The sequence below is a fragment of the Chiloscyllium plagiosum genome, chromosome 37 (assembly GCF_004010195.1).
Source record: "Chiloscyllium plagiosum isolate BGI_BamShark_2017 chromosome 37, ASM401019v2, whole genome shotgun sequence".
Classification (NCBI taxonomy): domain Eukaryota; kingdom Metazoa; phylum Chordata; class Chondrichthyes; order Orectolobiformes; family Hemiscylliidae; genus Chiloscyllium; species Chiloscyllium plagiosum.
In genome coordinates, this window is record NC_057746.1 from 17,760,371 (window position 1) to 17,786,480 (window position 26,110).

Consider the following 26,110-nt stretch of genomic DNA (forward strand, 5'->3'; position numbering starts at 1 on the left):
AATATTCCAACACTGGCCTAACCAATGTCCTGTACAGCTACAACATGACCTCACAACTCCTGTACTCAATACTCTGACCAATAAAAGAAAGCATACCAAACGTCTTCTTCACTAGCCTATCTACCTGCAACTCCATTTTCAAGGAGCTATGAACCTGCATTCCAAAGTCTCTTTGTTCAGCAACATCCCCTAGGGCCTTACCATTAAGTGTATAAGTCCTGCTAAGATTTGCTTTCCCAAAAAGCAGCACCTCACATTTATCTGAATTAAACTCCATCTGCCACTTCTCAGCCCATTGGCCCATCTGGTCCAGATCCTGTTGTAATCTAAGGTAACCCTCTTCGCTGTCCACTACACCTCCAATTTTGGTGTCATCTGCAAAGTTACTAACTGTACCTCTTATGCTCGCACCCAAATCGATCCTGTGGGAGGAAACCGGAGCACCCGAAGGAAATCCACGCAGATATGGGGAGAATGTGCAAACTCCACACAGACAGTCGCTTGTTTCGCTCCACATGCACTGCCGGGATCTGCTGAATTTCTCCAGCGATTTCCACTTTTGATCATTTCCGGTCTCCAGCATCTGCAGTTCTTTGTTTTTTTTAAACTATTTTGGTCATTTCTGTTCCATTCGGTTTTTAGATGCTTCAGATTTATTTGAGTGTTCCCATCTCCCCCCGAGCTGCATCCCATTCAGTGACTCCTTATTGGTGCCCTTTTTTTTTAGGTCACGTGATGGGAGAAATTGTGGAAAACAGCCTGTCGCCTGAGGGGATCGAGAAGCTCATTCGATTACCGACAGGGTGCACTGAGCAAACGACGACCGCATTGGCCCCAACAGTCTTTGCTGCCAATTACCTCGACAAAAGTGACCAATGGTTGCATCTAAAGGCAGAGCTGAAGGACGAAGCACTCAGTCACATTAGAGCAGGTAGGGATCTGCCTGGAAATCATTTAAAACACACTGAAACATTTCTTAAATATATACGGAAGTTAGCTCGCTGAGCTGGAAGGCTTGTTTTCAGACGTTTCGTCACCATGACGAGGTAACATCATCAGTGAGAGTCTTCAGTGAAGCGCTGGTGGTATGTCCCGCCTCTCTAGTTATAGGTTTTGGTTTCTGAAGGTGGGTGATGATATTTCCAGTTCCTTTATTCAAGGGAAGGTAGACTTTTCCATACATAGAGAGAAAGAAGGGCACCACTTTGACTGGGACAACACACACACATCCTAGGACAAGTGAAACAAAAGCACGTATGAGATTCCTTGAAGCATGGCATTCTAACCGGAACTCCATCAATAAACACATCAATTTAGATCCCCTTTACCTACCCGTGAAAAAAAGAACCGGAAATGACATTACCCACCTTAAGAAATCAAGACCAAAAAGTAGAGAGGTGGGACATATCACCAATGCTTCAGCGGAGATTCTCATTGATGATGTTACCTAGTCATGGTGGCAAAATGTCTGAAAGCAAACCTTCTAGCTCAGCAAGCTAACCTACATCCATCTCATCAAGTTGAGCTGCAAATCTTTTTCAAAAGTTTCTTAAATATTACTACAGATTGGATTGCTTATTGCAAAAGGGACTAGATTTTAAAAGTCAAGAAGTGTTGTTACAGTCTCATCAGGCATTGGTGAGGCCACACCTGGAGTATTGAGTCCAGTTCTGGCCTCCGTCCTTGGAGGAAGGATGTGGTGTCCTCATAGGTAGTTCAGAGGAGGTTCACCAGGTCGATTCCAGGGATGAAGGGGCAGTCGTATGAGGGGGTGCTGAACAGCTTGGGCTTGTACTTGCTGGAGTTCAGAGGGATGAGGGGAGATCTCACTGTGGTACAGTATGTAAAATACAAAAGGGGATTGTTAGGTGGACGTTGCACAAATGCTCCTCCTTGTTGAACAGTCTCGAGCAAGAGTTCGTAGGTGTAGAGTGAGGGAAGATAGGTTCAAAACTGAGATGGGGAGAACTGATTCCTCTCGGAGGTGGGGATTCTGTGGAACTCACCGCCCCAGAGTGGAGGTAGAATCCATTAGCAGATTCAAGAATGCAACAGATATGTTTCTGATGAAAAGCATGATATAGAGCTATGAAGAGCAGGCAGGAGAGTCGGGTTGAGGCCAGGATAAGATCAACCATGATCATGTTAAATAGCAGAGCATGCACGAAGGACTGATTGACCTACTCCTGCTCCCAAATCTTAGGCCCTTATGTTCTTGTGGTTGCAATGGTAGTGTCCCTACCACTAGACACAGTCTCAAGTTCCACCTACAATGACACTGTGAAATAACGTACTTGAGCAGATTGACTGGGAAAATATGAATAACTAGAGTTGGTGCTTTTCTGGCACAGTTATAGCATCCCTGCCTCTAAGCCAGGAGTACTTACAGGGTGGGATAGTGGTTCAGTGGTTAGCACAGTGCCTCATAACAGCAGAGACCAGGGTTTGATTCCACCCTTGGGCAACCGTCTGTGTGGAATTTGTCCAAAGATGTGCAAGTTGAGAGGATTGGCCATGCTAAATTATCCCATAATGTTCAGGGACATGTAAGCTGGGTGGGTTAGCCATGGGAAATATGGGATAGGGTCGGGGGATAAGTTTGAGTGGAATGCTCTTCAGAGACTTTGTGTGGACTTGATGGGCTGAATGGCCTGCTTCCACAATGTAGGGATTCTATGATTCAATTTGGGTTCAAGCCCACCTGCTCCAGAAGTGTGTAATAACAGGTTGTTTAGAAAATATTTTTATGAAAAGCATTGATGCAAGAGCGATCCTTAGACATGGACTGCAACATACCAAAGCATTTGCTGATGGTTATTTTTATCCCTTTAAGAGACCACATAAGTTGTGTTCCCTTTGATTTACTTCTATCTCGCAACCCTGTGAAAATAGTCAATAAAATTCAATTGGAAGAAAAACTGAAACTAAGAGTTTGACAATGACCACAAATCTATTGTTAATGGTTAGAAAACCCCATCTGGTTCTCTGATGTCCTTCAAGGATAAAAACTGCTGTCCTTACCTGGTCTGACCTATACATGACTCCAGACCCACACCAATGGGGTTGACTCTTAACTGCCTTCTGGGCAACTAGGGATGGTCAGTAAATGCTGGCACAGCCTTCATTCCTGTGAATGAATAAAAAAAAGTCACCTCTTAGTATTTCTCGAATTCAGACTGGCAGTTGACCGGCCAGCACAGTTGCAGAAAGACCAATCTCTGTCCACCATTCCAATCAGGCTGTCATTTCCCAATTAGCATCATTCCACAATTTTCCTAGTACTCAGTTTGTTTGGTGAAACCATCCCTCAGTAATGTGTGGTGTCTTTATAGCATCCAACAACATTAAAAACTGGGAAGTGAGCCTCAGGGTGTTTTGGGTTGGTATGATCAATCGCTTCAGAATCACTAATTGTGTAAGTGTTATGAAGGTGTAGAGGTGTGCTGTACCTTTAAGAGAGTTAAAAAGCTCACAAGGACCGACAAAGCACAGAGAGTCCTGAACAAGATAACAGCGTAAAACTTGGTCAAAACAAATAGCAGCGACTGGGTTGCCATGAAACACAAACAAATTCAAATCTGGCCAATCAGTTTAAATGATGCTGCAAAATACCAAAACCCAATCAAATTTTTATTTAATATTTTGATAATATTAAAGCTGATGAAATGACCCAATGTTTTGGGGTATAAAATTAGACATTTTGAAGTTAGGAGGAGAACTGCCAAAGATCAGCAAATGTATATTTCTAGCTGAAGAGCTCTCTGAAAGGTACCCGTCTGTGGGGAGTGCACGCAGGAGAACATCAAAGCTGACGTGGAGAGAATCTACAGAGGAAAATCTACAAAGGGAAATTGGCAAAGCTGACTGGTTTTGAAGCATTATTAGTTTTTTTTTGTAAATCTTAATTGGGATTTTTTTTATCAGACTAATGTTGGAGATTGGGAGGTAAAAGATAGGTTTAAGAGGAAGGAGTTGTAAGTAGTTGCTGGCTTTAATGTTCTCTGTTAGACCTAAAGAGTAAAATTGTTAATTTTTACTGGAAATAGTAACCTCAGGGATTGTTCTTTGCCTCTCGAATTTTAAGAGATTACAGCACGGAGTGAATCCATTCTTTGTTGCTGGTTTAAATTAGCAGAATGGTTTACCCCGGATCGTAACAGAAGCATGTGCAAGTACCGACACGGCAGCAGAACCTCCCAATCCATCTCACCACAAGAACAACTCAGCTCGTCACCATTTTGTTGGAGTTTTTAAAAACATATTCACGGGGTGTGGGCATTGTTACCTAGGCCAATATCTATTGCCCATCCCTAATGGCTCAGAGGGCAGTTGAGAGTCAACGACATTGCTGTGGCTCTAGAGTCACGTTTGGCCAGGCCAGATATGAATAGCAAAAGTTGGGATTCATCTGTTTGAACTGTGACGTTCTATGCTAAGTTTAGAGATTGATATATTCGAGGTTCTGCTTGCTAAACTCTTTCTTTGCTCCCCAGACTCCACCTGCACAGCCTCATTTCCCCCATTTCTCTTTGTTTCTCTGTGACCCAAGACCACAGGCTTGTTTGACTCTAAGCCAATCTTGGGCTCTTCCAACCTCCTTGACCTGCAGCACTGCTCCACTCTGTACCTGTCTACTAATACTCCCAATATCTTACATCCAGATTTTGCACACTCCTTTGCACTCAGCTTCTTCACACAGCCTCAATTCTTGAAAATTACAGATTATAATGTTTCTAGTTTATTTAGAAACTCCGCACCCGTTGCTGTGATGCACTGCTCAATCCCTCCTCCAATTTATGGGGCACCTCATTCTTCTCCTCACTTTTCTAATTGTTTTTAAGCTGTGCTTAAGTTTTTCTGTTTCTCATGTCTGTCATTTTTAGTTCATGCTCAAGTTGTCTTCCACCAGTTTTAATTGAAAACAACCTAGCACACCAATGCAACAGTGGCTCAATGGTTAACACTGCTACCTCACAGTGTGCGGGACCTGGGTTTGATTCCACCCTTGGGTGACTGTCTGTGTGGAGTTCGCATATTCTGCATGTGTTTCCTCCCACAGTCCAATGATGTGTAGGTTAGGTGGATTGGCCATATTAAATTGCCCCAGAGCATCCAGCAATGTACTGATTAGTGTGGTAAATGCAGTGATAGGATAGAGGGATGGGCTGGTCTGGGCTGAATGGCCTGCTACCAGATAGTGAGGATGCTAGAAAGCAAAGCAGTCTGGGAACACTCAGCAGGTCAGGAAACGTTAGTGGGTCGGGGAAAAAATAATAAATTAGCATTTCAGGACAACGTCATATGTTGCCAAATCTGCTTTCCTCTCCACAGATCCTTTGTGACATCTTGGGGCATTTCCTTATAGTTACCACTTACCTTATTGTACCATATAATCTCCCAGACAGAATCTTACCTCCAAGTGATGAAGGTGAATGTGCACGTGAACCCAGTCAGTGCCTTTAAAGGTCAACCCCAAAGTTGGTTCAGTCGCCCCAACACATCCTTCTAACCCTCATTCACACAATTTTCGATTTGGTCATGCGACGTGGGGCATGACTGGCTGGGGACTGCATTTGCCCTCTCACACCATCCCTACTTGCCCCTAATGGTGAGCATGTGTGTAAATGATGGCCAGTTTGGTGATCAATAATATTGAGAGTTCATGGCAGAAGTAACATGGAACATAGAACATGGAACATAGAACATTCCAGCGCAGTACAGGCCCCTCGTCCCTCGATGTTGCGCTGACCTGTGAAACCAATCTGAAGCCCATCTAACCTACACTATTCCATTCTCATCCATATGTCTATCCAATGACCATTTAAATGCCCTGAAAGTTGGCGAGACTACTACTGTTGCAGGCAGTGCATTCCACACCTCTACTACTCTCTGAGTAAAGAAACTACCTCTAACATCTGTCCTGTATCTATCACCCCTCAATTTAAAGTTATGTCCCCTGCTGCTAGCCATCAGCATCTGAGGTAAAAGGCTCTCCCTGTCCAACCCCTCTAACTCTCTGATTATCTTATAAGTCTTAATTAAGTCACCTCTCAATCTTCTTATCTCTAACGAAAACAGCCACAAGTCCCTCAGCCTTTCCTTGTAAGACCTTCCCTTCATACCAGGCAACATCCTACTAAGTCTCCTCTGAACCTATTCCAAAGCTTCCACACCCATCCTATAAATTGGCGACCAGAACTGTATGCAATACTCCAAATGTGGCCGCACCAGCATTTTGTACAGCTGCAGCATGATCTCATGGCTCCGAAACTCAATCCCTCAACCAATAAAAGCTAACACACCATATGCATTCTTAGCAGCCCTATCAACCTGGGTGGCAACTTTCAAGGATCTATATACCTGGACACTAAGATCTCTCTGCTCATCTACACCAAGAATCTTAGCATGAGCCCAGTAATCTGCATTCTTGTTCCTCCTTCCAAACTGAATCACCTCACATTTTTCCACAGTAAACCCCATTTGCCACCTCCCAGCCCAGCTCTGCAGCTTATCTATTTCTCTCTGTAAACTGTAACATTATCCACAATTCTACCAACCATAATGTCATCTGCAAATTTACTAACCCATCCTTCTATCCCTTCATCCAGGTCATTGATATAAATTACAAACAACAGTGGACCCAAAGCAGATCCTTGCCATACTCCACTAGTAATTGAACTCGAGGATGACTATTTCCCATCAACCACCACCCTTTGTCTTCCTTCAGCCAGCCAATTTCTGATTCAAGCCACTAAATCACTCTCAATCCCATGCCTCTGTATTTTGCTCAATAGCCTACTGTGAGGAACTTTATTAAATGCCTTACTGAAATCCATATACACCACATCATCCACCTGTTTGGTCACCTTCTAAAAGGACTCAAGAAGGTTTGTGAGGCACGACCTAGTCAACAAAACCATGTTGACTATCCCTAATCAACTTATTCATCCCTAAATGATTATAAATCCTATCTCTTATAACCCTTTCCAACACTTTACCCACAAGAAGTAAAGCTCACGGGTCTATAATTTCCAGGGTTGTCTCTACCCTCCTTGTTGAACAAGGGAACAACATTTACTATCCTCCAGTCTTCTGGCACTATTCCTGTAGACAATGATGACATAAAGATCAACGCCTAAGGCTCGGCAATCTCCTCCCTGGCTTCCCAGATGATCCTAGAATAAATCCCATCCGGTCCAGGGAACTTATCTATTTTTACATTTTCCAGAATTGCTAACATGTCCTCTTTATGCACCTCAATCCCATCTAGTCTCGTAGCCTGTTTCTCAGGATTCTCTTTGACCATATTGTCTTTTTCTAGTATGAATACTGAAGAAAAGTATTCATTTAGTGCTTCCCTTATCTCCTCAGACTCCACGCACAACTTCCCACTACTGTGCTTGATTGGCCCTAATCTTACTCTCATTCTATCATTCCTGATATACCTATAGAAAGCCTTAAGACTTTCCTTGATTCTATCTGCCAATGACTTCTCATGACCCCCTCCTGGCTCTTCTTAGCTTTCTCTTTAGGTCTTTCCTGGATGACTTCTAACTCTCAAGCTCCCTAACTGAGCCATCAAATCCCATCTTAACATAAGCCTCCTCTTCCTCTTGGCAAGAGATTCAACTTCCCTAGTAAACCACAGCTCCTGCGCTTAACAACTTCCTTCCTGCCTGACCGGTACATACTTATCAAGGATCAGTAGTAGCTGTTCCTCGAATAAACTCCACATTTCAGTTGTGCCCATCCCCTGCAGTTTCCTCCCCCATCCTATGCATCGTAATCATGCCTAATTGCATCGTAATTGCCTTTCCCCAGCTATAACTCTTGCCCTGCCATATATACCTATCCATTTCTATCACCAAGGTAAAAATAACCCAATTGTAATCACAATCACCGATGTGCTCACCTACCTCCAAATCTAACACCTGGCTGTGTTCATTCCACAGTACCAAATCAAATGTGACCCTGCCCCTTCTTGGGCTGTCTACATATTGTGTCAGGAAACCTTCCTGCACACATTGGACAAAAACTGACCCATCTAAAGTACTTGAACTATCGTATTCCCAGTCAATATTTGGAAAGTTAAAGCCCCCAAAACAACTCCCCTGTCACTCTCGCTCCTATCGAGGATCATCTTTGCTATCCTTTCCTCTACATCTCTGGAACTATTCAGAGGTTGATAGAAAACTCCCAACAGTGTAACCTCTCCTTTCGTGGTTCTAATCTCAGCGCATTCTACCTCAATAGAGGAGTCCTTAAATGTCCTTTCTGCAACTGTACTACTGTCCTTGACTAACAGTGCCACACCACCCCCTCTTTTACCATTTTCTCTGTTCTTACTGAAACATCTAAATTCCAGAATCTGCAACAACCATTCCTGTCCCTGCTCTACCCATGTTTCTGAAATGGTCACAACATGGATATCCCAGGTACCAACCCATGCTGCAAGTTCACCCACCTTATTCTGGATTCTCATGGTGTTGAAGTAGACACACTTCAAGCCAACTTCTTGCCTGCCAGTGCCTTCTTGCAATCTTGAAACCTTAATTCTGACTTCATTACTTTTATCCTTCCATATACTCGAACTACAACTTTGGTCCCCATCCCCCTGCTGAATTCGTTTAAATCCACCCAAAGAGCATTAACAAATTTCTCCCCAGGATATTGGTACCCCACTGGTTCAGATGTAGACCATTGTGTCTGTAGAGGTCCCACCTATCCCAGAAAGAGCCCCAATTATCCAGCAATCCAAAACCCTCCCTCCTGCACCATCCCTGTAGCCACATGTTCAGCTTCTCTCGCTCTACATTCCTCGCTTCGCGAGCAACTCTGTTTGTTCTAGCTCTAAACTTCCGCCCTAGCTCCACGAATTTCTGCTTTAAATCCCCATCTCTCTTCCTACCTATATCATTGGTGCCTATGTGGATCACAAGTTAGGGCTGCTCCCCACCCCCCCTCACGACTGAGCAACCAATTAACTGCTGTACTTCGCAGGGTACAAAAGGATACTGGAACATAAAAATGCCAATGGAGCATATGGAAAATTCAGCAACTACCCTGGCAGTACATGGTGAGTTGGTGAAGTCTTTTCCTCTTCTCACTCCTTTCGGTTTGTATTCTCTCCATTCACTCGTGGTTCAGAATTAAATATGTTTCATTTTAGATATTGGGACTTAGCCGTGTAGACTCTTTGCGTACAGATTTGGTCTCTTTCTTAACAAAGGCATAGAGACAATGCATTTGACTCCTGGTTTGACAGGTTTGTCATATGGCCAGAGATTTGATCAATTGGGCCTCTCTTCGTTGGAGTTTAGAAGAATGTGAGAGGATCACATTGAAAAGTTTATATTTCTGTCAGGACTGGGCAGACTAGTCATAGCGATAATGTTTCATTGGCCAGAGAGCACAGAACAACAGCTCAGAGTCTCAGGGTAAATAGTGCATTGAGGAGACATTGGAGGCATCTTCACTTAGAGAGTTCCAAGGACTGCAATATTCGACTCATAAGGAGAGGCTGGATAGACTGGGACCTTTTTTCTCTGAAATGTAGGAGGCGGAGGGGTACCCTTATTGTGGTTTATAAAATCATGAGGGGTGTACAAAAGGAGAATAGCCAAGGTCTTTTCTTCAGGATAGGGGAGTTCAAAACTAGAGGGCATAGGTTTGAAGTGAGAGGAGAAAGATTGAAAAGGGAGTTGAGAGGCTATGTTTTTGCACAGAGGGTGGTTCACATGTGAAATATGCTGCCAGAGGAAGTAGTACATGAAGGTCCAGTTGCAACATTTAAAAGGCGTTTGGACAAGTACATAAATAGAAAAGATTGAGTGGGAAACAGGGAAAAGCACAGACAAATGGCATCAGTTCAGTTTAGGAAGTTTGGTCAGCATGGACGAATTGGACGGAAGGGTCTGTTTCCGTGCTGTTTGACTCTATGACTGTATCCATCACAGTCCAAGTGACCAGAATTAATGCCATTTCAAATCCAATTTACACAGTTACTTAAATTACATGGGTGGCTGGTCACAGAATTGAGAAAATAACTGAATTGAGTTAACATTAAGTTAATAATTCAAAGGCCCACCAACTGTGCCATGCTGCATTGCCCTGTGACTTTATGACCCATGGAATTCTGCACTACAGAAGATCATGGAGGTGAATTCATCAGAAAGAAATAGATAGCTTTCTGGAAGCTAAAGATGTTGAGTGGCATGGGAAGGGAGCAGGGCCATAGCACGAGATCAGCTATGAGCTCGTTGAATGGTAGTCCAGACTTGATGGGCCGAATGGGCTTTTGCTGCTCTTATTCTCTTTGTTTCAGTGCATATCTGTTCAGAGGCTGTTTCACGAGCACTGGTTCTTTAATAATGCAATTCAAACAGTATCGGAGATCAAATGGAAAATGTTTGCAATATTCAATGGAAGGTCTTGGGCGGGTGCAATTGAATTTAGGCTTGGGCTTAAACGAGACTCAATCACCCAACCTTCACTCTGCCCGATATCTGCTTTCACTGAGTTCGACAGAGCCTGCTGCTGGGCATAATGGCGTGGCCAATGTCACCAAGGTCAGTTTAAAAGTCAAAACTCCAAGAAGGTAAGAAGCAGAAAAAAGGCCATGTGGCTGTGTTGGAGACACTGCTTCAAAGCATGGGACAGTACTGAGGACACTGAGGGGTGCTGCACTTACAAAGTTAGCACCCTTTGAGTGATGCTAAGTCAAGACCTCATTTATTTATTCTCTCGTGAGACGTGGGCGTTTCTGGCTGACTCCAGCATTTTATTGCCCATCCCTAACTGCCCCCCTCTAAAAGCTGCCTCCTTGAACTGCTGCGGTCCAGATTGACCTTCAGCGAAGGAATTCCAGAATTTTGACCCAGCGACACTGAAGGAACATTTCCAAGTTTTCTTTCAATGCCCATGTGGGGTGTGCAGGGTGCACTGACATTACAAATCATTTCTGACAATCTAAGGAGTGAATGGGCCGAATGGATTCTTTCCACATTGTAGGGATTCTGTGATTTTAATATCTGCTTTTCATTTCAGGTTAACCGCATTTATTGTTAAGATACTGTCAATAGCTAATACTCAGGTCCAGGTTGACGATGACCAAGTTCAACAATCCGTCTTGTATTTGCTGGAGCATCAGACTGCAGCTGGAGAGTTTTACGATCCCTATCCCATGTTTCCAAATTTACAGGTTGTTTCTCATTCCTTCATATCTCACATGCCTTTTATTACATGCACTGCTGTCCTTGTTGACACAATTAGCCTTTCCACTAGGAGAGAGGGACCTGTCGTGGATTGTGAATTAAAATGAGCAAAGTCACCTTAGCTTCTGTTAGACTAATGGCACCAGGAGGGTTGGTTAGTGCGTTTGATTGGGTTGCTGGCCTGCAATGCAGGGTGACCGCTAACAGCACAGGTTCAGTTCCCACACTATTACTGTGAAAGACTCTCCTTCTCAACCTTGTGGAATTAGCCTTTGGGGAATTAGCTCAACTAGTAGAGCGCTCGCTTTGCATGTGAGAGATAGTGTGATTGATGCCCACGCTCTCTACTTAGGCAGCATGGTAACTCAGTCGTTAACACTGCTGCCTCACAGTGCCAGGGACCTGGGCTTGATTCCAGCCTCGGGCAACTGTCTCTGTGGAGTTTGTACGTTTTCCCCACATCTGCCCTGATTTGCTCCGGTTTCCTCCCACAATCCAAATGATGTGCAGGTTAGGTGAATTGGCCATGCTAAATTGCCCACAGTGTTAGCTGCATTCGTGAGGGGTAAATATAGGGTAGGGGAATGAGTCTGGGTGGGTTACTCTTCAGAGGGTTTGTTTGGACTTGCTGGGCTGAAGGGCCTGTTTCCGTAGTGTAGGGAATCTAATCTACTCAACCTCTCCCCCCATCTGAGGCGTGTTGGTCTTCAGGTTAAACCACCACCAGCTTCTTTAATGAGAGACCAGTCTTATGGTATGATAAGTCCATGGTTATTTACTTTTTGATATTTACGATGTATAGATCACCTGAAGTCAAGGGAACTGAATGTCAGGTAGACCATAAAATGAACCGCAAGTCAGATACTGCCCAAAAAGTAGTTTGATTCCTTTGATTCAAGGAATGTATTCCATTTATATACAGAAACACACAAAAGTATGCTGGGTAAACCCAGGTGGGGAGGGTTGATGGCCTAGTGGTATTATCGCTGGACTGTTAATCAAGAGAGACCCAGGTAATGCTCTGGGGCCCTGAGTTCAAATCACGTCATGGCTGATCTTTGAATTTGGAATCTGGAATTGAGAATCTAATGATTATTGGGGGGAAGAGGGAATTCCTCAACTGGTTCACTTATTCTCTTTAGGGAAGGAAGTTGCCATTTTTGAAAGGAGTGGAATGTGGGGAGAGGTTGAGGTGAACAGACAAGTGTTACACCATCCATGATTGCATGGGAAGGTGTCGGTGAGGAAGTATCAGGAGTGGAGTGGGAGTGTCATAATGGTGGGGGGGAAAGGAATGATCCCCATGGAATGCTGACAGTGAAGGAATGGGAATGGTGGTGGCGCCATCTTCCTGGAGGGAATGGAATGGTCATCCTTTGCTTGTGGAACTTAATAGGAGTGGAAATTGAGGAGAAGGGGGTGGGTCCCTATCATGTGGTTCTGGGAGGCAGGGGTAACGTTAGAAGATGGATTGGACAAGGCTGAGGCTGAGGGGTCTGTCAACCATGGGTGCTGGGAATCCTGGAATGAGGAAAAGAGAGGGATCATGTCAGAGGCATCCCATTGGACGGTGGTATCATCAGAGCAGATGCGACAGGGGGAACAAGAGACTGGGAGAATGGAAGGGAATCTTTGCAGGAAGCAGTGAGTGAGGACGTATGGTTGAGGTAACTGGGGGAATGGGTGAGGCTTATCATGGATATTGGCGGACAGCCCATCCCCAGACATAAAAACATAGTCCTCATTCCTGATGAAGGGCTTTTTCCCGAAACGTCGATTTTTCCTCGCCTCGGATACTGCCTGACCTGTTGTGCTTTTCGAGCACTACACTCTCGGTAGAAACAGAGAAGTCAGGAAAGGAAAGGGAAGAATCAGACTTGGAGTAGGATGGAAACTGATGGTGTTCCCAATTCCGGATGAGAGAGGGAAGCGGCACTGATAAGTAGATGGATGGAACAGGGAAAGGGTTATGGGTGAGGGAGGCCTGATGAGGACTGGAAGAAGGAATGTTTAACACTGCCGCAAAAAGACAGGTAGAGCTAGAACCCATGTGGGTTCCCATATCCACATCTTCAACATGAAGAAGGTTAAAGGAGAAGCTCATGAAAGTGAGGGCAAGCTCGGCCAGACGAAGGAGGGTGGAGTCTGTGCAGGTGTCTTTTCACTAAAGTAGTGGAGTACTGTCAGACTATCCAGATGTACACAGAGAGGTTGTACCTTCATAGTGAACAGCAGGTGGCTAAGGCCAGACAACTGAATGGCTTACCAGGCCATTTCAGAGGGCCTTTTGTTTCTCATTCATTCATGAAATGTGGGCACTGCAGGCTGGGCCAGCACTTTTTTGCCCAATGCTGTTTACCTTTGAGAAGATGCTGGTGACATGCCTTTTTGAACTGTAGCATTCAGTTTTGACTAGGTTCATCAATAATACTGTCAGGAAGAGAGCTAAAACACTTCACTCCAGCGACATTGAAGGAACGGCAATATATTTCCAATTCAGGTGGTGTGTGGTTTCCCATGCAATAACTCTTAATTATGATCTAACACCCTACATAAGATTAACACTCGGTTAGATGCAATGATAGTTGTATCAATACAACTCCTGTCTATTGACTTCAGTTGGAAGATGTGCGAAAATAGCTTTTTGCTTAACACTGGCAATTTCCCTGACTGATGGATAGCGTTCCAATAGCACCAAAAGTTCTGATTAAAAGTTATTAACAGAAGGACAGAATGCTGATGACAGGTAGATTGGCTATTTCCCTCCACTTGGTTTTCCACTTCCTGCGCAGCCAGTGCTTCCCTGAGTCTCTGACATTTGAATAATGCTATTTCTGGCTGCCTCCCCCTCCCATTCACGTTTCAAATTATTAGCCACTCTAACAACGCATCCTAAATCTCTCTACAGGAATGTTCTCACAAATCTAGCTCAGGTTCTTAATTGTAAGAATAACTTGGTTGAATCTTTTATCATGTTCACTCAATGGATACTTCCTTAGACAACTGTAACCTTCCTGAAACAGAATATCGCATTGAATATGAAAAAAGATTTTTTTTAAATGTTCAGTCGCCAGGTATTGCTCATCATAAGAAAGTGCCAACAACAAAGTACCACAGTGGCTGAGTGGTTAGCACTGCTGCCTCACAGCGTCAGGGATCTGGGTGCGATTCTAGCCTTGAGTGACTGTCTGTGTACAGCTTGCATCTTCTCCACGTGTCTGTGCAGGTTTCCTTCCACGGTCCAAAGATGTACAGGTTAGGATGGATTGGCCTTGCTAAATTGCTTTATTGTGTCCAGGGCATGTGCAGGCTTGATGGATTAGCCATGGGGAAAGTGCAACCATACAGGGAAAAGGGGAGGGTCTGGGTGGGATGTACTTAAGTGGGTCAGTGTGGACTCGATGGGCTGAATGGCCTGCTTCCACACTGTAGGGGTTCTTTGATTAATGGAGATATTGTTGATATTTATGCACAATCGCTGGCATTGATATTAATTTCAGAACAGTAGAGAACATTTCACACTCTAACTTCATTCAGCCTTTCCAATGGATAATCTGCCACTCCACTCTACCTTCAAAACAGGGGTAGGGTGAACTTGGTTGTGATCGAGTGGAATCGATGGGCCGAATGGCTTACTCCCACATGGTCGGGATTTTATGAATAACTCAAATTAGTGACAACGTGAATCTGAGCCTAATCTGTGACTTTTTAAAAATAAAGTGCCTGCTGGTGTTTTCATTTTTTTTGAAGGGTGGAATTATAAAAGGAGACGCAAAAATTCCGACCACAGCCTTTGTCACAATAGCACTGATGAGATCCTGGACTTTCTTTCACGAAGATCTTGCAACCCAACAACGAGTGGTAAGGCTCAGTGTTAACTATTCACCCGAGAGTTTGTGGCTTTGTGCCAATGAAGTGAACGTACATAACAAACTGGAAAGACAGGCTCAAAACCATTGATGGACTCACCACCACCGGTTTTGCACCAACCACCAAAAGTAATAAGAAACTTCAGAGATAAAGAACTAACTTCATCCCTGACTGGTCCATAACGTGTGGGAGTGGCACTGCAGTCTGACGGAATCATCTCCCATTGTTCTCTGTGCATTGACTTCAGATCTTCAATTCAAGAGGAGATCTGACTGAGAAGCATAAGATGCTCAAAGGGAATTGACAAAGTAGATTGAGGAAGGATGTTTCCTCACATGTGACAATCTAGAGCGAGAGGGCACAGTTTTAGGTGAAGAGGTGGCAGATTGAAAACAGAGATGAGGAGGAATCACTTCTCTCAAAAGCCCGTGAAGCTATGGATTACCCTGTCCCAGAGTGTGCTGGATGTTGAGTACACTTAGGGAGGAGATGGGCAGATTTTTAATAGGTGATGGGTTGAAGGGTTATGGGGAGTAGGCGGGAAAGTGGAAGTGAGGTCAAGGTGAGATCATCCATTATTATATTAAATGGCAGAGTGGGCTGGAGGGCTTTAATGACCTACTCCTGCTTCCAGTTCTTATGTTCAAACAATCTCAGTGAAACATCTTGATATTTAAGGAACTTGCACCCAATGCATTGGGGAATTTGGATTCAGTATAAACACTGCTATTTGGAATGCAATACTTTGCATCAATCTTCACGATGGAAGACATGAGTAATATCCCAAAAATTCAACAGAGTCAGTGGAGAGGAGGGGTGCAGAGCTGAGCACGGTGGCCAACACCAATGAGAAGGTGCTAGAAGAACGGAGAGGTCTGGAAATTGATAAATTATTTGGACCAGATGGAGTACATCCCAGAACTCTGAAGGAGACAGCTGAAGAGATAGTGGAGGCTTTAGTGGTGATCTTTCAGGTATCACTCTAGTCATGGAGGGTCCAGAGAACTGGAAAATCACTAACATTACCCCACCATTTGACAACAGAGCAACACAAAAGATGGGAAATTTGAGGCCGATTAGCCTGACTTCAGTTTTTGGTAAAGTTTTGGAGACAATTGTGCAAGATGAGTTTTCTGAATACTTGGAAGCGCACAGTAAAATAGGGCAAAGTCGGCATGGTTTCATCAAAGGGAGGTCATGCCTGACAAATCTGTTAAAATTCTTTGAGGAGGTAACAAGCAGGTTAGACCAGGAAAAGCCAATGGATATTATCTATCTCGACTTCCAAAAGGCCTTTGACAAGATACTGCACAGGAGGCTACTGAGTAAGATAAGAGCCCATGGTGTTAGAGGCAAGGTGCTAGCATGAATAGAAGCTTGGCTGTCTGGCAGAAAGCAGAGAGTGGGGATAAAAGGGTCCTTCTCAGAATGGCAGCCGGGGACAAGTGGTGTTCCACAAGGGTCAGAATTGGAACCACAACTTTTCACTTTGTACATGAACTGGATGAAGGAAATGAGGGAATTCTGGCTAGATATGCAGATGATACAAAGATAGGTGGAGCAGATATTGAGAAGGTGGGGAATCTGGAGAAAAATTGAGAGAGGTTAGGAGATCAGGCAAAGAAGTGGCGGATGAAATACAACGTGTGAGGTTATGCACTTTGGTAGGAAGAATAAAGTCATGGACTATTTTTTAAAATGGGGAGAAAATTCAAAAATCTGAAGTGCAAAGGGACTTGGGAGTCCAAGTCCAGGATCCTCTTAAGGTAAACTTGCAAGTTGAGTTGGTAGTTAGGAAGGTAAATACAATGTTGTCATTCATCTCTAGAGGACTAGAATATAAAAGTGGTGATGGATTTCTGAGGCTTTATAAGGCACTGGTCAGACCATATTTAGAATATTGTGGGCAATATTGTGTCCCGTATCTCAAGAGCAGGTCCAAAGAAGGTTCACGAGAATGATTCCAGGAATGACAGGCTTAACATATGAGGAACATTTGAAGACTCTGGGATGATACTCGACGAAATTTAGAAGGCTGGGCTGGGATCTGATTGGCATTTACAGAATACAGGGTGGCCTGGACGGAGTGGATGTTGGGAAGATGTTTCCATGAGTAGGAGAGATTAGGACCTGAAAGTGATGAATCTGTGGGATTCATTGCCACAGAAGGCTGTAGAAGCCAGGTCACTGAGTACATTTAAAACAGAGATAGAGAAGTTCTTGATTGCCAAGGGGATCAATGGTTACAGGGAGAAAGCGGGAAAATGAGGTTGAAAAATCTATAAGCCATGATTAAACGGCAGAACAGACTGGATGGGCTGAGTGACCTAATTTCTGCTCCTGTCATCTTATGGTTTTATACAAAGATACATCAATATTTTTACAGATACTCATGTAACCCCTTTATTAGTTACATCAATTCTCAGCAGCTAATTCTCCACAATAACAGGTACTAATCCAAATCTGAATATGAAGTCTCCTTCTAAATAACAATTAGTAAAGGGCAGAAATGAAATGAAACTTCCTACAGAAGTCACAACGCATCTTGTTTCTCATTGTCCACCTGGGAGCTATGTAGAAATATAAAGGACTGGAGAGGAAATCTCCACATTATTGCATTATCTGAACATTTCCCAATTACTGCAATAGAAGCGTATATCATTTGTATGCCGCACCTTGTCACAAATGATGATTTCTTTGTGGGACTTGTATACAATAAATGTTCATATGTTTTTATTGAACAGTGATACTTGACACAAGAATCACGGAATTGTTATAATGCTGTAAGATTCCAATTGGCCCTGCCTCTCTAAATATATTAATTTAGTGCCAATCTCCTGCCTTTTCTCTATAACCCCACACATTGCTTCTATTTAAATAATCAATCAACATCTTTTTTAGATGATGTGGAGGTGCCAGTGTTGGACTGGGGTGGACAAAGTCAAAAATCACACGACACCAGGTTATAGTCCAACAGGTTTATTTGGAAGCACGAGCTTTAGAGGTCGCTCCTTTGTCAGGTAGCTGGTGAAGTGGGATCATAGGACACAGAATACAAAAGTAAAAGGTCAAAGTGCCAAACAACTGATGCGGAGTATCGAACAAACCTAGATTGCTGTTAAGTCTTCAATCACTTAGAATGGGGATGTCGGTTTCTAGTGATTAATATGTAAATCCCAGAACTGCTTTCAAGTCACAGTCCCGAGATAATTTAAGGTTTTATGAATGAATGGTGACATCTCAGCTCAGACAATGCATGTAAGGTGCCTCAGTTGAACATCCCTGGAGCACACTTCCAGAGAGTATATTCCAGATCCTAACGACTTGCTGTATGGCTTTGTTTCTTTCACCATGTGTTCACCTCTTTTGCAAAACACTTTATTACGCCCTCTGATTCTCAATCCATTTATGAGTGGGAATGGTTTATTCTAATCCTCTTTGTGCAAATTTTCCACGATTTCGAAAACTACCATCAAATCTCCTTTTAGCCTCACCTCTCTGAAGAAAGCAGTTCCCAACCTGTTTAGCCTTTCCTCATAACTGGTGTATCTCATTCTCCTGAACGACTCCTGCATCCTCTCCAATGCATTTACATCCTTCTCATATTGCGGCCAGCACTGTATAGTCCAGCTCAGGACTTGCCAGTGTCTTTGTCAAGTTCAGCATAACCTCCATGCTCTTGCACTCTATGCCCAGAACACTCTCAGCTTGATCAACAACTCTCTTGTCCTGTCCTGAACTCTTTAATGACCTTTGCTTATTAAACACCAGGTTTCCATTGGAATAGTACCCCCTATTTTGAAATGTCTCTCAAATGTCAGCATGCATCTCCTCATTTCACCACGTTAAACTACATCTGCCACATGTCTGGCCACTCCACTGACATGCACCACTGAAGTTCTACACTGTCGAGCTCACAGTTTACAATCCTTCCCAAGTTTTGTGTCATCTGCAATCATTGGAATTACCCATCCCATGAACGCCTTCATCATTAATATACATCAGGGGTAAAGCTGAGATCCCAATACTGACGCTGAGAGAAATCTGCTACAAACCATCTTCCAGCTTGAAAAAAAATCCATTCACTATCACCCGCAGTTTCCTATCCCTCAGCCAATGTTTTATCCATATTGCAGTCCCTCATGTCAGTCAAAGAATTATAGAGATGTACAGCATGGAAACGGACCCTTCAGGGTCCAACTCGTCCATGCTGACCAGATATCCTAACCTAATCTAGTCCCTTTTTGCCAGCACTGGCCCATATCTCTTTAAACCCTTCCTATTCATATACATACCCAGATGCCTATTAAATGTTGTAATTATACCAGCCTCCACCACTTCCATTGGCAGCTTATTCCATAAATGCACCATGTTCTGCATGAAAAAGTTGCTCCTTAGATCATTCCCCTCTCACCCTAAACCTATGCTCGCTAGTCTGGACACACCCACTCCAAGGTAAAGACCTTGTCTATTTACCCTATCCATTGCTCCTCATGATTTTATAAACCTCTGTAAGTTCACCCCTTAGCCTCCGACGCTCCAGGGAAAACAGCCCCAGCCTATTCAACCTCTTCCTGTAACTCCAATCCTCCAACCCTGGCAACATCCTCATAATTCTTTTCTGAACCCTTCTAAGTTTCACAACATCTTTCCGATAGGAAGGAGGCCAGAACTGCACACAATATTCCAAAAATGGCCTCACCTTTGTCCTGTGCAGCCGCAACATGAATCCCAACTCCTATACTCAAGTCATTCTTATTGCATCTATGTATCCCAAGGAGATTTGGAAGGAAAAGAATCCATTCTCCAGTTCCTTGGTCTTTTCGTCTTTTCATCTGTGCAGCCCACTGCCAGGACCGGGCAATGGCCTGGCAATTAATGCTGATTCCTCTCATTCAAGCACAAATGAGATTGACTCATCCCTTATTGGGGTGGGGTGGGATGTGGGATCTCTGCCAGGTTGGTGGTCCATTCTTTTCTTGATATTCTTCAACAAAGTGCCAACTATATCCTTCCAGACCTGGGGGAAGGGAATAATTCCCTCGGTTCCTATCATTGGCGCTGTCACTGCAAGACATGAGGTCAACAGGATGTGACAGCTGAAGGTTGTTGCGCTGAACTGTTAGCACGCCTCACCCTTCACAGGCTCTGCCACTTGTCTCACATTCCGAACGAAAGTGGGCACTGCTCTCATTTCACTCAGTTGGCTCAGTTGTGACTGCCAGCAAGGTGGGTTCCAGTTCCCACATTGGCTAACATCACCGTGAAGCTCCCATCTTCCCAACCTCGCCTGACCCTCAGGTAAAACCACAATCTCTCTAATGAGGGAGCAGCTATTCACTCCCCCAGAACTATAGCAGCCTTGCTGCAATGTGACTTGAGTGCCCTCCTATGTGTGCCACCCATTGATGTAAATGAGAAGATTCACTGTACATTGCCCATTGCAACAGTGAGAGTGCACTGTTCCCTCAGCACAGGAACACACGGGTCAACAAACGAGCAGCATTGAATTAATGCACTGAGGTAGAGGCACCTTCACTTCAGCTCCCAAAGCCTGTATTTTTAAGCTACATACTACTGGTTGTATAAAGTATTGGAGTTAAACTGAGTTCCTGAAGAAGGGGTTATGCCCGAAACGTCGATTCTCCTGTTCCTTGGATGCTGCCTGACCTGCTGCGCTTTTCCAGCAACACAATTTCAGCGTTAAACTGAGTTAGGGCAAGTTTCCGAGTCAAAAGTCTTGACAGGTCAGATCAAAGCAAAAACGAAAATCTACACATGAGGGGGAGTGTTACGTGAATGTATTTTTTTTCAACAGTGCTGATTTTCAGTCAGAAGAAAATCATTTCCCGTTACTTTTCTGTGAATTTCTCCTATTCTTGTGTCTCAATCTCTTACAGAACACAAGCATTTCAAAAGCAATTAGCTACCTTTCTAAGGAGCTTGACAATATCAAGCGCCCATACTCATTAATGATCACCGCCTACGCACTTGCATTGTATGACCCTGAAAGCTCAGCTGCTCGTCTGGCTGATGAAAAATTGAAAGAGATGGCCATTTACATTCAAGGTAATGGCAGAACTAGCAGAGAGTGTCGTAAATAAGGTATGCTTGGATTCACGGCTAACAGCGTCTAAACAATGTCTCAAGCAATTTATGCAATTTAGTTTTTTTGGCTGGCGCATGGGATAATGCAAAATATTCTAGGATACAGAGGACACTGGCATCCTTGGTGACGCTAGCAATGAATCAATTTTGTTCACTTTTCATTGACGTGAGTTCAGTTCCCAACATGGCAGCTGGGAATTTCAGAAACCTTTAAAACAGGGTCAGAAATGATGGCTATGACACTACCAGGTTTTCCTTAAATATTTAAAATTTGTGAGTCAAAGAAATGTACAGCACAGAGACAGACCTTTTGGTCCAACTCATCCGTACCAACCAGGTATCCTAAATTAATCTTGTCCAATTTGCCAACACTTGGCCCATATCCCTCCAAACCCTTCCTATTCATGTACCCATTCAGATGCCTTTTAAAAGTTGTAATTGTACCAGCTTCCACCACTTCCTCTGGCAGCTCATTCCATACACGCACCATCCTCTATGTGAAAAGGTTTCCCTTAGATCCCTCTTATATCTTTCCCCTCTCACCCTAAACCTGTGCCGTCTAGTTTTGGACTACCTTACCCTGGGGAAAAGACCTTGACTATTTATCCTATCTGTGCCCCTCATGAATTTATAAACTTCTTAAAAGGTCACCCCCAGCCTCCAGGGAAAACAGCCCCAGCCTATTCAGCCGCTCCCTATAGCTCAAGCCCTCCAATCCTGGCAACATCCTTATAAATCTTTTCTGAACCCTTTCAAGTTTCACAACATCCTTTCTACGGCAGGGAGACCAGAATTGGATGTCGTATTCCAAAAGCAGCCTAACCAATGTCCTGTACCGCCTCAAAATGACCTCCCAACTCCTAAACTCAATGCACTGACCAATAAAGACAAGCTTACTAAATGCTTTCTTCACAATCCTGTCTACCTGCATGGAAGGAGGGAGGATATGCTCCAGTTATCCAGGGCACGGGTGGAGTACAGTATTGAAGGACGGATGCTTATTTATGAGGCACATTGATTTGGCGGTGAAGTGCTTATGCCCGAACATGGATTCTCCTGCTCCTCGGATGCTGCCTGACCTGCTGTGCTTTTCCAGCACCACACTTTCAGCTCATTGATTTGGTGGCATAGTGCAGTATTTCACTTACATTGTAGATTTCTACCTGTCGTTGGCTCACTGTGAGTAGAAAGACCATAGCAGAGGTAAAAGCTTACAGCTTGTCAGGAAGAGGCCACACAGTTGACTGCTGCTAATTGCCAGCAGAGGAGAGCATGAAATGTGTATTCTCTTCAGAGCTCAGGGTGTGGTTGAACGTCAAGATTAGAGTGGTGCTGGAAAACACAGCAGGGCAGGCAACATCCGAGGAGCAGGAACTTCGACGATTCAGGCAGGAAGATCTCCTGATGAAGGGCTCCTGCCTGAAACATCGATTTTCCTGCTCCTCGGATGCTGCCTGACCTGCTGTGCTTTTCCAGCACCACCCTAATCTAGACTGTAATCTCCAGCATCTGCAGTCCTCATGCTCGCCAGTGTGGTTGAACATTTTCGTATCACTGTGCGGACCACTCACCTCCAATGTGTCAATAAGTGTGAGCTTGAGTGAGGACGCAGACAGAGAAGTATGTTTAGAATACTTTATTGAAGCACATTGGCATTATGAAACATAATGTTTGACCATGATTGCTCAACATTGATGAGACAGAGAGTGATTTCCGGCTGCAAGCGTAAAATGACCATGATAAAATAGGCCACCCCTTACACTCCATCACCGGCAATAGAATTGAGTTTTGGCCAGTGGATACTACACTTGCTGTGGTATCGCACAAGGTGAGTGCCTAAGGAGTTGATGATCTTGACCAAGGCCCCATTTCCAAGTGGGTACCTGGGGGAAAGAAGAGTGTGGGGTATGATGGTGAACTGGATTGAGGATAAGTGCTCAGCACCATGTCCAGTCATTGGCGATGGCTGAGGCTGCTATCACCTTGCAGATTGGCCGCCCTTCTCCTCTCCCCCAGGAGCTGGTCAAGCCTATCGTGAGGGCTGGCAGTGCAATACCCTTAGCAACAGCGTGGGGGCAGACTGGACCCGCTGCTGCCGGGGCTGTACTGGAGGAGAAGGTCTTACTGAGACGTGTGTAACTTTAACTTGGAAAAGTGGAGTCCCGGAGCACTGGGATTAGTCAAGCCATTTTCGTTCAGGACAGGCAATGCAGAGAGCCCTCCCTCAGACGACTGCTGCCTCTAAATGACCAGCCCCAACCACACTCCCCATCGCACAACTCCTCCCCACCTCCACCCATCAATGGCGTACCATGTAGCCTCCTGAGATTTCATTTCCCTTCCCCTCCAGCGAGTTCACTGCCAAGTGATACCTTAGCACAGCGCTATATAAATTCAAGTTGTTGTCAGTCACAGTTCAGCCGGATTGCAGGAGGTCCCTCCAGTGAGGGAAATCTTCCATTTTTAACCTGGTCTGGCCTACATTTGACTCCATCTGGGAAGTGGCTACCCATATGGGAAAGGCCTAGCAATCCACTCAATTCAAAGGCAGTTGAGCATGGGGTAGGCAAAGCTACCCTTGTCCTGTGTCGCTCTCGTCCCCATTAAGGTTTAACGAGAAACTGTCGATTCTGTGTAGCATTGTGACCCAGACTTAGCAAAAACCATGAGTCCGCGAACCTATTGCAAAGACCCAGGACAGAAACTTTGCCGCGTGGCCAGTTACTTTCGAAGTTTAACTCTCGTCGTCCAAAAGCAGCGGGAGACAACCTGCTTTTGCGCGGTAACGTTGAGTCACATGATCTCTCTCACGTTTTCCGCATGGAAATAGAGGACTATGTCCGCTTTTGGGATGATGATGGAACCTCACGCGGTGGAGGAGCCGGAGGAGGGCAAGCTTCAGCTGGGAACGTGGAGACCACCGCTTACGCCTTGCTTCAGACGCTGGCTATGAAAGATCTCCAGTACGCCAAGCCCATCGTCAAATGGCTAACGGAGCAACGGAGCTATGGTGGAGGATACCGTTCAACTCAGGTATGTTGAGTATTGTCACTAATTGTGGTGATTTATTTCACATTGAGGCCAGAGCAGGAGGAACTGATAGAGTCTCACAGCACGGAAACAGGCCCTTCGCTCCAACTCGTCTGTGCTGGCCAGATTTCGTAATCTGAACTAATCCCATTTGCCTACGCTTAGCCCATATCCCTCTACCCTGCCCTCTCCAAGATACCTGTCCAAATGTCTATTGAATTTTCTAACTGTACCCGTCTCTACCACTTCCTCTGGCAGCTCGTTACATACACGCACCACTCTCTGCATGAAAAGGTTGGCCCTCAGCTCCCTTGGAATTAGGGCAGATTGGTGGCTCCGTGGTTAGCACTGCTGCTTCATGGGGACCCGGGTTCGATTCCACCCTCAGGTGACTGTCTGTGTGAAATTTGCACATTATTCCTGTGTCTGTGTGGATTTCCCCCAGGTGCTCTGGTTTCCTCCCACAGCCCAAGGATGTGCAGGTTAGGTGGATTGGCCATGCGAAATGCAGGGTTATAGGGTGAGGAGGGTCTGGGTGGGACATTCCTTAGCGGGTCAATATGGACTGAATGGCCTGCTTCCAACCCTGTAGGGTTTTTATGAAGTCGCCAGCTTCTCCTTGTCATTTCCTTTCTCTTAATTCATCACTGTCGATCAGCTGTATGTCATGGGGATTTTGGGCCATTGGTTTACTTATTTTGTTTCACCTCAACTTGCGGTGAAAGTAATTTGGGGATGAGACATGCAAACCAGGCAAAATCGTGGATTTTTGTTTTAGATACCATTGCAACAGGGGTTGATGTTACGTTTAAGTTAAGAGCACTGGAATTAGATGGTTTGCTTTTACTCCAGAATACTTTCCACAGAAGCACAATCTGTAACTTGACTTCATTGAAATCAGGCATTCTCCTGCCATTTCACACTTTCCAATAGTTGTGTTAAGCATGTAATTTAGACAGCACTTGATCTTTTACATCATATTACATGTTGAATATTCTTGAATGGAACAAATAACAAATATTGTGGGGGAAGTCTTCATTCAATCTCCCTTAGAGTTATAGAGTCATAGAGTCACAGAGTCATAGAGATGTACAACATAGAAACAGACCCTTCAGTCCAACTCATCCATGCCGACTAGATATCTCAACCCAATCTAGTCCCGATTCGGAGATGCCAGTGTTGGACTGGGGTGTACAAAGTTAAAAATCACACAACACCAGGTTATAGTCCAACAGGTTTAATTAGAAGCACACTAGCTTTTGGAGCGACGCTCCTTCATCAGGTGATTGTGGAGGGCTCGATCGTAACACAGAATTTATAGCAAAAATTTACAGTGTGATGTAACTGAAATTATGCATTGAAGAATTGATTGTCTGTTAAGTCTTTCATCTGTTAGAATACAGTGATAGTTTCACTTCTTTCATGTGTAAATCACAAAACCCTTTTTTTAAAGTTGCATTCTCAGGTTAGCTGTTAACAATGATGATAGCTAGACAATATGTTGAAGCTGTTAGCCCGCTGTGTTCTCTGTCTATGACCTGATGTTTAGATTGATTCTAATCTAAAAAGTGAGATAACAGAGTTTTACATAAATTCATGCAGTTTTTGAGCTCAGAGTTCTACATGAATGTGTGTGGTTTTTGAGCAAAGTGCAATGTAACTCTGTAAATACAAAAAAATTCACCACACAAAATATATGTGTACATGTGGGTCTTTGTCTGTCTGTGTGTGTATGTCTGTCTGGGGAGGGGGTTGTGAGTGTGAGAGTGTGTGTGTGTGTAGTGAGTGCAGAGTGTCTGAAGTCTGTGAGGGGGTGCATGTGTGGGAGTGTGTGTGTCTATAAGGGTGTGTGTGGGTGTCTGTGTGTGCATATGTGTGTACCTGTGTCC

General features: G+C 44.3%; 1 protein-coding gene across 2 annotated transcripts in view; it reads left to right on the forward strand.

Moving 5' to 3' along the window:
• The window catches only part of LOC122541325 (complement C4-A-like), a 155,384-nt gene that overhangs the window by 81,631 nt on the left and 47,643 nt on the right, over nucleotides 1-26,110 (forward strand). For both annotated transcript variants that reach the window (XM_043677991.1, XM_043677992.1), the window contains exons 24-29: nucleotides 728-931; nucleotides 9,001-9,076; nucleotides 11,047-11,200; nucleotides 14,964-15,074; nucleotides 20,984-21,152; nucleotides 24,022-24,224. In XM_043677991.1, the coding sequence (XP_043533926.1) occupies nucleotides 728-931; nucleotides 9,001-9,076; nucleotides 11,047-11,200; nucleotides 14,964-15,074; nucleotides 20,984-21,152; nucleotides 24,022-24,224 (917 nt within the window). The remainder of the gene's footprint in view (nucleotides 1-727; nucleotides 932-9,000; nucleotides 9,077-11,046; nucleotides 11,201-14,963; nucleotides 15,075-20,983; nucleotides 21,153-24,021; nucleotides 24,225-26,110) is intronic.